The sequence below is a fragment of the Crocodylus siamensis genome, chromosome 5 (assembly GCF_052110815.1).
Source record: "Crocodylus siamensis isolate JL-2025a chromosome 5, ASM5211081v1, whole genome shotgun sequence".
Taxonomy (NCBI): domain Eukaryota; kingdom Metazoa; phylum Chordata; order Crocodylia; family Crocodylidae; genus Crocodylus; species Crocodylus siamensis.
This window is the reverse complement of record NC_143399.1, coordinates 205283076-205295149: the sequence shown is the minus strand read 5'-3', so window position 1 is coordinate 205295149 and position 12074 is coordinate 205283076. Positions and strand designations below refer to the sequence as shown.

General features: G+C 48.4%; 1 protein-coding gene across 3 annotated transcripts in view; it reads right to left on the bottom strand.

Annotated features, from left to right (window-relative positions):
• DHX30 (DExH-box helicase 30) overlaps positions 1 to 8504 on the bottom strand; it is a 40406-nt gene extending 31902 nt beyond the window's left edge. For 2 of the 3 annotated variants that reach the window (XM_090048005.1, XM_090048006.1), the window contains exons 1-3: positions 8399 to 8477; positions 6937 to 7232; positions 4473 to 4527 (exon numbers count right to left, since the gene is read on the bottom strand). In XM_090048005.1, the coding sequence (XP_089904131.1) occupies positions 4473 to 4527; positions 6937 to 7164 (283 nt within the window). In that variant the 5' untranslated portion in view covers positions 7165 to 7232; positions 8399 to 8477. Of the gene's footprint in view, positions 1 to 4472; positions 4528 to 6936; positions 7233 to 8398 lie in introns of all 3 variants that reach the window. The other variant, XM_090048009.1, reaches the window with a different exon arrangement.
• Positions 8505 to 12074: the final 3570 nt, after the last annotated feature.

The following is a 12074-nucleotide window of genomic DNA, read 5'->3' as shown; positions in this document are numbered from 1 at the left end:
TTGGGACTGGTCCCGGTTGCACCAGATGTGCTTGAGGTCCCTTTGCACCCTCATTGTCTGTGGTATCCAGCTACCAAATCTGTGCCAGGGCCACAGGTGGGTGCTGGGTGGCAGAGATGCTCTCCCCTGCCTGAAGCATGGGGCTCTGCCACGACCCACCTGTTCTGGAGCGGATGCCAGACTGTCCCGGCAGCTGGCCAACCTCGTCTTAACACCCGCTAATCCCCACCATGTGTCCCCATGTGACATTCAAGCAGCCAAGACCTGTTCGGGTTGGAGGCGAGGTCAAGCAGCCAAGACCTGTCCGGGGTTGGAAGCAGTCAGGACCTGTGCAGGGTTGGAGGCAGAGCCTTTGAGGCGCTTTGTGAATCCCCCATGGGCTTTGTCTAGGGCATGAGCAAGCATTACAGACGCGAGGATGCACCAAAGCAAGGGGAAGCCGAGTCACTTGCCCTGAACTCAGGGCAAGAGAGCAGCAATGAGGGAAACAGATATCCACGCTCCACACGGCTGGGAATGCCGAGGTTACCAGATCCTAACTAAAAGAAAAGGGCACAATTTTTGAGCCTACCTTTTTTTAAAGCTATCCAGAGCCATGACTGGAAAGAGATGCCACGTCAACCTATTACACAGGCATTTGGTGACTTTTGCACACAGTCAACTTCACTTTTTCTCCTGCATACTTGAGTCCGTTTCTCTCCATTCTTTCCCAATTTTTCATGGGGCAAGTCTTTATTTTTTTAAAAGAAGGAAGATGTGACTGCTAGAATCGTACCAACCAGCAGGAGAAACGTGAGGAGGTTTAGTCCTTGAAAAAACAAACATTTTGTTTTGTTGCACGCGATATACACAGACACTTTCACATTTGTCATCTCCGGAACCATCATATGTTGCAAACAAACTTCATTATTGTACAAACTTTCTTGATTATTTTGAGCATTTAAAAAATGTATTTACTTGTCATGAACTTATTCAATGTTTGGATTTTTCTTACCTTGGAAAAATAAATTCATTAGAACTCTTGGTAAGGGTAAATATTTAAAGCTTAAAATTTCTTTCTATGGTCATGCCTGGTATCAACCACTGCAGGGAAACTTTATTTTAAAAAACTATTATTTTTGAAATCATCTTTAAGTTTATTTACAGCAGATATGCCCGATGAAACAATTAAACTGAGCGTGCCTCTAACATTTCTCAACTACGTTAGAGTTAATTTTGAGTTATGTTGACTTAAATGTCTAAATATTATTCAGTAAATACTTCGCCTATAAGCCAAGATTTGACATGGATTAAACTGCTTAAAGAACTCAGTGAGGGCAATAAAGCTTTCAAAATCTGGAAACAAAAAACCTAATACATTGAAAGGAGTGATATATATTTCTCAGACTTTTTATGTGAGCAAACAACAACAAAAAACCCCCCAACAGCCTGTCCTCTACAGGAAAAGAGTGAACAGTAAGCAAAAAACACACCGTTTAAAAGGCTTTAACAAAACAAAACCCAAAACAAAGGTAAAATGCTTGGAAAACTCTGAACATAAAATAATTTGGCTCAGATTAGCTACATCTAAGGATATTAAGTAAACTAACTACACCTAAGTAATATTTGGGGGAGGGGCAGGGGGGAGAGAACTGGAGAGGAACTGGGGGAAAACAAATGGAGTATTAATTTTCTTTAAAAAAAAAAACATTGAAAAATGGTCCTATCAATCATTGTTCCAGGAATCTAACTACTGTTGCCAAAAAGCTATTATAAAAACATTACAAAAGTATTACTAAAGGACAAAAACCATAAGCAATAAAAAGCACTGATTTATAAGGAACAAAAACATTGCCAAACAAGTTGCCCAAATTAAGGGTATAGAGTAGATGGAGTAAGTGAATTGAGTCTAAGTCTCATCAAATCTTATTTGAAATACTATTTCAAACTGGCCCACAAATATTTAGGTGGATAGAAAACTGGGAAGGAGCGGGCAGGCAGGATTACGTGCATGGCAGTGTAACAGGTGGAGAAATGCATCTTACAGGAGACCCTTTGGATTCATTTAAAGTTGGATTATATATAACATCTATGCAATTATTTGGAAGGTGGTGCAGTATATCCACTAACGAACGTCACCAACGGAAACTTAAGTTCTTCACTGGTGTTCACAGCTCAAAACATAGAGAAATAGTCCGAGGGGTGATGAAGGCCATGGACAGAGAGCACGACAACGAAAACAGGCAGATTATACAATGGTGGAGAGGTGGGAGAAGACTATCAGAAGCACATACTCGATGGGAGGGAGAAACCCAGGAACCAGCAGTGCTGCGGGACGGCAGATAGATCGTGAGCAGGACTAGTGGTTTGTCATGGTAAGACTATGCCAAACTTTCAAGCTTAGTCACCGAAAAAGGCAAGATCTCTTTGCGGAAAAAATGCCAAAAGTCACAGCTTGTGTTATTTCAATCAGAGCCTCCTTTATTTTGCAATGAAGAGTGTTTAAACAACATTTCACTAGCAGCTGAAAGCCAGAGTCCCAGGGCCTGCCCGTTCAGGCTCACAGCAGTGAGCTGCACTTGACCCTTCTTCTTCCCTGCCTGAAACTTTGCAAAGGGGATGCTGGCAGCAGCACTGTGCAGAAATCTCTTAGCAAGCTACAGTAACTTAAAGGCTTTCCTCAAAAAATAAAGAACCCAGTCATGCCATGGAATCCCTGGAGCGGCCTGATCCCCAGGTGGCCATGACAAACCACTAGCCCCTCACAGTGACTTCCTGCTTTCTCTAAGCCTCCCATCCAGCCCAGAATCCAAGCTGGCAACTCGAGATTTTCCACTGATGTCGCTTCACCTTGTTACTATCACATTCATTGATATCTCAAAATACCAAAGCACTAAAGTTTGTTTTTTAAATATGGAAGCCATGACTACTGATAACATTGTTGAGAAAGGCAGTATATAAATCAAATGAATGAATGCTTTTAGTATGACATTGCAATGAAACCAGATAATGCAATGGTATGCCTCGCATGCATCAAAGCAGAGGCATTGCTTCAGAACAGGAGATAACAGTCCCTCACCGTATCTCTCTGGTGCATCCAATCAGACATCGCTATATTCAGTTCCAAGCACCTCATTCTAAAACCAGTTAACTGGTTCAGAAAACACAACAAAATGCCCAATGGGAGAGACTGGCTTATGAAAAAGAGACTTAAGAGCTACATACAGAACTTGGAGGAACAATGATGGAAAGGGACATGATAACTACTGACAAATATTTGAAATATGCAAACAACTTATTAAATAGTACAAAGGGTTACAACAGCTATGCATAAGAGCATGAAATGAAGGGGGGGGAACTCAGATTATTCAGAATGATGCTTTTGGGAACATCCCTGCTTTGTCAAAGAGATGGACTGGATGACTGTGAAGGAAGTTTCCCCCTCGTGTTGCTACAGATAAAGGCTTTTTTCTTGCCCTCCTCAGAAGCACTGGGTGTTGGCTGCAGCCACAGCTGAGGATTCTGGCTGGGCATCCTCCTCCGGGGATTTAAACATGGTGGTTCCTGGCTAGAGGGTCTTGCCCCTCTGCTCAGAGGGGAAGGGGAGGGAGTGCCTTCCTCTGTAGCAGGGAGCATGGTCCTCTTCCTTGGATCTCGAGAGCATCAAACTACAGTGCCAGGACACCGACAGTGCCTTTGTTCCCTTGCTTTATCTGGGGCAAGTCAGGGTATTCTTGATGTTTTTGGCATTGTGCCCAATAGTTGCACGAGAGGCCTGTTTGTGCAGTTGTAAGACTAGGTTAGACAAACACTTGTATGAGATGGGATCATTGCTGTCTAAACTGCCTAGAACAGAGGGCTTGACTAGACCTCCCACAGTCCCTACCAGCCCTACTCCCCTATGATTGTGCAACAGCAGATGGACAAAACCTATAATTTCTGCGTTCTACTGAAACAATCCCCCACTGCATGTGATGTAAGCACAGATACACACAACATTCACAACTGCTCATCTTGCTTTACTAGCTGAGACAAAAGGGATTAACACTGCTGTGTACATACTAGTGTCCAAGAACCCTACATTTACACTTCTGCCATTAGGAACAATTTGCATCTTGGATATGGATCTTGCCTTCGCCTTAAAAGACATACCACAGGAAGACCAAATTGGTCCCTATGTGACATACAGCTACTGCCAGCACCGCTACTAACTTTCTTATGCAGGTTTCCTTTTCCCATGTAATGCATGTAAAAGAAAAAACATACCTCCAGCACAAACATTTAATGAATGAGGTATCAGCTTACACTGGGAAGGCAGCATGACACTTTGGCATAATAGCTTGTAGGACAAAACTGGCGTTCCTTCTCACATGGAAGCGGACAGTAACAAGTCTCAGGAACTGATGTATTTGTCTACAGAAATAATATTATGGCTGGTTGATCAGGCAAGAAAAAGCAATGTTCGACATGAGGCTTCTCCCCCAGCTTCTTACCTTTTTTAAGGGAATTCAGCGAGATCATCTCTGTCAGAGTGAAAAGGTCCGGTTCCTAGGAAAGCAAGGGAATGAAGAGACAGCAAGTTAGACATTTCAAAGAGAATATCAATCTGAAGGCTCCCTCACTATTTCTGATATGCACTCTCTTTGGGCTGAGACAAAGCTGAGGGATCTGACTAGATTCCAGTTTAGACACCTGCATTCTGGGGAGCTTCATCTGAACACAGCATCTCAAATTTTCTGCCTTAGCTTGCTGAGCAGTATGGCTACACGCTGTTTAACAGCTGCTGTGTTATATCCTAGCCATAAGGGAAGTGATCCCTCTGAATATTAAAGTTTTCAAAAGCCTTGGGAATTATCTGGATAAAAGCTGCTACTGATTTACAGGTATTTGAATTTTGACTAGTTCAAGTTATGTGGGACTGAAACATAATACATAGGTCAATGATTTCTCAGTTGTTGTTTTTTTAAACACTGGCATACACCTGTGAAAAATTTTCCACGTATAAAGCAGCCTGAATTCTTTTGCATTTGCTTTTTCCCAGCTAAGAAGTTATGTATTTTTTTTCAATATGCAGCTTTGCCTGCAGTTTCCTCAACAGGAGCTTAGGACGTCCAGCTGGGAACAAGAAAAATGCCAGGACCACAAAGCTTAATTTGGGAAAGGATCTACTGAGCCTGATCACTTAAAGGTAGGACAATTTTAGGGTACATCTGATAGAGCAGCAAGGGTTTTGTAACAAACTGGAAGCAGATCTGGGGGGCTTCCCATTCAGATGACGATGTCCATATTCATATTAAAATATTAATCATTCACTGTAATTGTTAACAGTAATTATTATTGATGTTAATATTACACTTTTGGAGTGACAATGCAGTCAATAGAAAAATCCTATTTATTCCAGGGAGACAGAATCAGACCTAATGCAAAGCCCCTTTTCAGAGTAGAGCTACATGAAAACAGCACTCTGAGATGTTCCCAGCATATACATAAAGCCAGACCTTATTTTAGTGATAAAGAGTTTAAACTGTATGGAAAAGCTGAACTAGGCAAAAAGTGATTTGGCTTCTTCTCCATATAGGCAGGATCATAGGAAAGTAAAGTTGGAAGGGACCTTGCAAAATTATCTAGTCCAGCCTCCTGCTCAAGGGAGGACCATCCCTAACTAAACCTTCCCAACCAAGTGTTTGTCCAACCTGCTCTTGAAAATATCCAGGGATGGAGATTCCACAAGTCCTCCAAGTAGCCCATTCAATGCTTGACCACCCTCACAGTCAGGAATTTCCTCCTCATTTCCAACCTAAATTACCCTGGCTGTAGCCTGAGGCCATCGCTCCTATTCCTATCCCTTATAGTCACGGAGAAAAGTGCATCTCCATCCTCTCTGCAATTGCCTTTCAGGTATTTGAAGACTGTGATCAAATCCCCCCTCAGTCTTCTCTTCTCCAGACTAAATAACCGTAGTTCTTTCAGCCTTTCCTTGCTTCCCAAGCCCCTAATCATTTTTGTCATGCTCCGCTGGACTTTCCAATCTGTCCACATCCTTTCTGAAGTGTGGAGCTCAGAACTGGACACCGTACTCCGGGGGGAGGCCTCACCAGTGCTGAGCAGAGAAGCATCACCTTCCCTGATTTGCAAGTGACACTCCTGTTAATACAACCCAGGGTGCTGTTGGCTATTTTTACAACAAAAGCACACTGCTGGCTCATTCAGCTTATGGTCCACTCTCACCCCCAGGTCTTTCTTTGCAGTCCTGCAGCTTAGCCAGTCATTCCCCAGTCCATATTCATGCATACAAGTATTTCATCCCAAGCGCAGGGCTTTGCACGTTTCCGTGCTGAATCTCAGCTGACTGACTGAGGACCATTTTTCCAGTCTGTCCAAGTCATTCTGTATCCTATGCTACCCTACAAAGTGCCTACAACTCCATCCAACTTGGTGACATCCTCAAATTTGTTAAGTGTGCACTCAATCCCATCAACCAAAACATTAATAAAGATGCTGAACAACAGCACACCCAGGACAGAATCTAGGGGAGCCCCACTTAATACCTCCTTGCAACTAAACATTGAGCCATTAATGCCTCCTTGCCGAGCACAATCTAACCCAGTGGTTTTCAATCTTTTTTCATTTGTGGACTCCTAAAAAATTTCAAGTGGAGGTGCAGACCCCTGTGGAAATTTTGAATGGAGGCAGAGCCCTTTGAATTATAAGTGTACGTAGTCACATACTTTTGATTGATCATGGACCCCCTAGACACAGTCTGTGGACCCCCAAGGTCCATGGACCACAGGTGATCTAACCAGTTATGTATCTATCTACCTTATACTACTTTCGTCTAGTCCTCTTTTCCTCAGCTTGTGAATGAGAATGTCATGCGAAAGCATTTCAAAAGCATAGCTAAAGCCAAGGTCTATACATCACATCCACTGCTTGCCCCCCATTCACAGAGCCTGTCACCTTATCGTAGAAGGAAATCAGGTTGGTCAGGCATGACTTGCTTGTGGGGAATCCATGCTGGCTGTTCCTGATCCCTTGGTTGTCCTCCAGGTGCTTCACAAGAGATTCCTGGAGGACCTGCTCCATGATCTTTCCAGGTATCAAGGTCAGGCTGACTGGTCTGTAATTTCCCAGGTCCTCCTCCTTTCCTTTCTTAAAGCTGGGCACTATATTTGCCCTTTTCCTCATCTAACCTCCAAGCGCTCTTAAAGAGGACAGCTGGCTCCAGGAGGTCTGGTTGTTCAGGCTCTTCTTTCCTGCATGGATCCAAGCTGTCAGTAACAGATCGGTGCACTCTGGACACGAGCTTGCAACTTATAACACTCATTACAGTTGTATTCCCTCTCCAAAGAACGTATGAGGAACCCGATCCCAAATGCTGCTCGCTTACTTAAATATTCACGGCAAAACTCTCAGTGGAGAGGAAAGGCAACCGAGAAAGACTTCCTGCCTGTCTACATGGACGACCAAGCAGTACCACTGTAGTAGCAAGTAATCGTGTTTCTTTTTGTGAGTGAATGAAACGTCACTGGAGGTGATTAACAAGCAGTCCCCATGCTAAATGAAGCTAAAAACTGATAAACTGGGCGGCCAACCTAGAAGGTAAAACACAGGGACGAATGCCCCAGAAATTCACAGATTTTCGGGGTCAGATGGGACCTCAGCAGATTGAATGGCACTTTCTGGTGTAGCGAGAGACTCAAACCGTGGATCAAGCGGACTTCTGCCCTGTCGCTAGCTGGGCCCTCTCCTAACCGGTATCCGTTGCAGGCGCTGAACCTAATCCGCATCGAGAGTCAACGCGGTAAGCAAACGACCTCTAGCATCATCCTAATAGGCGGCAGAATAATTAGCCTTGCCAGCCATGTAATCACCACCGAAGCGCAGCGCCGTCATCTTCCTCCCGTCCCTTCAAGCACGACCCAGATCAAGACATCAAGGAGACGAAGGGCTTCCGCGCCCCTTATTTTGCGTCCCCCCAAATCGCACGAGGAATAAACCCCGCGGGATCGGGCACGACGTGCTGCTGTCAGAAGGACCCGACGAGCTACGAAAGCCTCCCCCGCGACGGGGGGACGGGCGGGCGGTCGGTCCCACTCGCGAGCTCCGTCGCGCCCGCGACTAACAGGGCACGAGGAGCCGGCCGCCCCGAGGCGTTATCACGGAGGATGCCGGAGCCCGTTTCGGACCCCGGCGATGGGGGCCTTTTTTTTCCGGCAGGAAGATGCTGAGCCCCCCCGGCCGGACGCAGCTCCAGAGGGTCTGGCCCGGGCCGGCGAGTCTCCACAAAGCCGGGCGCGGAGGATGCGACCCCGCGGCCCTCCCGCTCGGCTGTGGGGCGGCGCGGACCCCGCCCCGCGCCCGCGAGCCTCGGGCCCGGCCCCCCGCCCTCTACCCCGCCCCGCCGGGCCCCCGCACCGACCTCCTCGCAACTCCGCGGCGCCGGCCCTCGCCCGCCGGGACTACCGCTCCCGGGCGCCCGCGCGCTACGCTTCCGGGGCATGACCCGGAACTGAACGCGCCGACTTCCGCCCCTGCCGACCGGCTACCGGATGTGGAGGGAGAGGGGGCGTGTCGCCATAGCAACCAGTGAGGCCAGTGGGGTGGGGCAGGGCCAGCGGGAGCTGGCGCGCGCGGGGGTGGGGGTGCTGTGTGGGCGGTGGTCTCCGAACTTTTTTGATCATGCAGCTAGTAACAACATCTGGAGCATGCACCCGCAGCTGGAGCACTGCGTCCAGTTCTGGGCGCCCACTTCCGGGGGGGTTGTGGACAGCACGGAGAGGGCCCAGAGGAGGCCACCCGCATGGTCAGGGGGCAGCAGGGCAGGCCCCACGAGGAGAGGCGACGGGCCCTGAACCTCTTCAGCCTTCACCAGAGAAGGCTGAGGGGGGACCTGGTGACCATCTATAAACTCACGAGGGGGGACCGGAAGGGTTTGGGGGAGACACTGTTTCCCCCCGGCATAAGAAGGAATAATGGCCACAAGCTGTTGGAGAGGAGGTTTAGATTACACATCCCGACTTCCCGGTCAGGGCGGCTAGGATCGGGAACCAACTTCCGAGGGAAGTGGTGCTGGCTCCTACCCTGGGGGGCTTTAAGAGGAGGCTGGATGCCTACCTGGCTGGAGTCATTTGAGCCCAGTTTTTCTCCTGCCCAGGCAGCGGGTCGCACTTGCAGATCTACAAGGTCCCTTGAACCCGACTTCTGTGATTCTATGAATATATGTATAGTTATTTATTTATAAATGATATCCATGCACTACTCAGTGTAACACTGTACGAAGTTTGGAGACCACTGCCCACTGTACTACCGTACCTCCACGCTGTGGAGCTCCCACTCTTCCCTCAGGACACCTCGCATACCCTACGTGACATGTGACTGTCTGACACACAGACCGAGTGAGGGCGCCAGTGTCAATCCACATGTTAAATATTAGTAAAGTTTAATTTCTTTCTTATTTTTTTAGTTAAATGTAAATATAAATAGAAGTTCCAATATTTTCTTCCTGCACCCCAATGGATCATTTGCGCACCCCAATCTGGAGACCACTGCTGTATGGGACCAGGCAGTGTTGCTGTCTGGGACCAGGCTGCTGTATGGGGCTGAGCTGGGCAGTGCTCCTATGTAGGACCAGGGTACCCTATGGGACTTGTTAGGGGCTGTATGGGACCAGGCAGTGTTGCTGTATGGGACTAGGTGGTGCTGCTATATGGGCTGCCCTGTGGGACTCATCAGGGGGGCTGTATGGGGTCAGGTTGCCAGACAGGACAGGGCAGTGCTGCTGTATAGGACCAGGCAGCATGGGACTGAGCTGCCCTGTGGGAGGTCGGGGGGCTGTACAGGCCCGGGCTGTACAGGCCCAGGCTGCTATATGGGACAGGGCAGTGTCACTGTATAGGACCAGGCTGCTATACAGGACCGGAAAGTGTGGTTGTACGGGACTGGGCTGCTACAGACCTTTGCGGCGCCCTCCCTGCTGCCAGTGTCGCCGGCCGTGACCCGGCAGGAGAAGACGCACTCATTGGCGGGGCTGGCAGCTTCCAGTGCCAGCCCATGGCGGGGGGGCCGGTGCTGGGCGCCCCACGTACTTGGTTCCCAGTCCACCCCTTCCCTGGCATCTCAGCCACAGGCTCCCTGTTGTAGTAGTGCCACTGTCCCTGCAGCCTCCCCAGCCCTCCGGGTGCAATTCAAGGCACTGGGTGTGACCTACAAAGCCCTAAACAGCCAGGCCCCGAGGGGAACCCGTCCCTCTGCCCCGCAAGGGCAGCCTCCTGCAAGGACCAGCCATGTGCTGAGTCTGCTGGGCTGAAATGGGGGGAGAGGGTTGCCAGCCACCACCCCTCAGCCCTGGAGCTACCTCCCTCTTGAGGCAGCCTGAGCCTGGGTGTTTCTGGCTGCCTAATGCCCAGAGGTGGATCCCAGGGGGTGCAGTGGTGCATTAGCACTCCCCTTTGAGTCCTGCTCCAGCCATAGTTTGAAACCAGCTGCCTGGCAGTGACAGCAGCATTCCTGGTCAGGCAGTGCAGAGGGACTCCATTGTCACCTCTCAGATCCCTTCTACACTCGTCATCCCACAGGTGTTAACAACCCTCTTCCTTTTAATGGTCTTGATAGTCCACTGATCAACCAACCTTTGTTCTGCAATTCTGCTGTCCCTTCCCTGCTCCTGGTGATGGAGCTCCTGTTTCACAGCCCTGCAGATACTTCTTTCATTCCAGTGAAGTTATATTTGCTTTTGCTTCAGTTTTTAATGGACTCATCCAGTCCTCAGGCCTATTAGTAAAGCTTCTAGTTTCTTTTCACTTGGAGAAAAATAGATGTTCTTTATATGTGATGATGCGCTTCACCATCTGCACCTTGCTTTTCAACATCCTAGATCCGTAAATCTGCAAGTTCCTATATCCATAATCCACAATTTATGGATTAAACTAAACAGGATTCACTCTGGAGCTGGATGCTTTAATGCCACGCTCTATAAGACTAGCTTAGAGCACAGTCCGATATGTGAGTGTGGTGTTGCACCACAGACTGCTGACCACCTCCTCACGTCTGCAGCACACCCGGGTACCCAGGATGAAGTCCCGACAAGCATCCACAATAAAGCCATTGTGTGGCTCTGCCACGTTAATGATGTGTAGAGGGGGAAATTAAGTATATGAGAGGAAAAAGAACATCCTAGATGTACTCATGTAAATGCCTGCCTCACCGCAGCTGGGCTGAGGGGCTGTGTCATGGGTCTCTGCTTTATTCTGTTTTTCTCTGAGTCGGTTTCTCATGCTGCAAGCTGCCCTGAGTCTCGGTTGGGAAGGGGCAACTAGAGTCCCCTGGCTAGGTCCATGGTCCAAGCTGTCTAGATCCCATCTCTAAAGGTCTGTGGGATGTTGCAGGTCCTGGCCCTGCAATCCATTCCAGCTGAAAGGTGTGGGCTGGGTATGATAATGTGGGTCTGGGCCTTTCTTTGGCTGGAGCAGAGCCCAGTCCTGGAGAGCAAGGCCTGGCCCTGGCCGGAGATGGAGGCCATTTGTGCCACTGCAGTTCTCACATGAAGCACCAGAGGTCAATAGCTGTTGCGTTTTCCCCTAATAAAATGGTTGGCTGCTGCAAGCCCTGCCTGTGTGCTTTAATTGTAGTTGATGCAGGGCTTGAAGACAAAGAAGGAAACACAGGGAGCAACCGGCACAGCAAGAGGGAGGCAGAAGGGAAATTGGGACCGTCTCCAGGCACCTACAGGGTTAATCAGGAATTCATTCCAGTCTCTCCAGGTGATGGTCCTTGCAAGAGCCATGTTATGGTGCTTTCACAGAAACACCTGTACTAGGAGGTAGTGCCTGATTGTCCTTGTGCCCTCCTCTGCATAGCAAAAATCATATGTACTCTTGTCCAACAAAGCTGGAACCGTACACATCACAGATGCCTTAAGTCTGAAACCAAATTTCAGCCTTAGGAATCAGGGTATTGTTCAACCTTACCCGTATGAGGAATTATACAAAACCTGCAGCTCATCTCAGACATGTTGTTGCTCTTGAACCTGGGCTACGCTATTCTCTATCAAATGGGTGTCCGGTACCTTTCAGGAACAGGTTCTTTGTGCCCAAGCC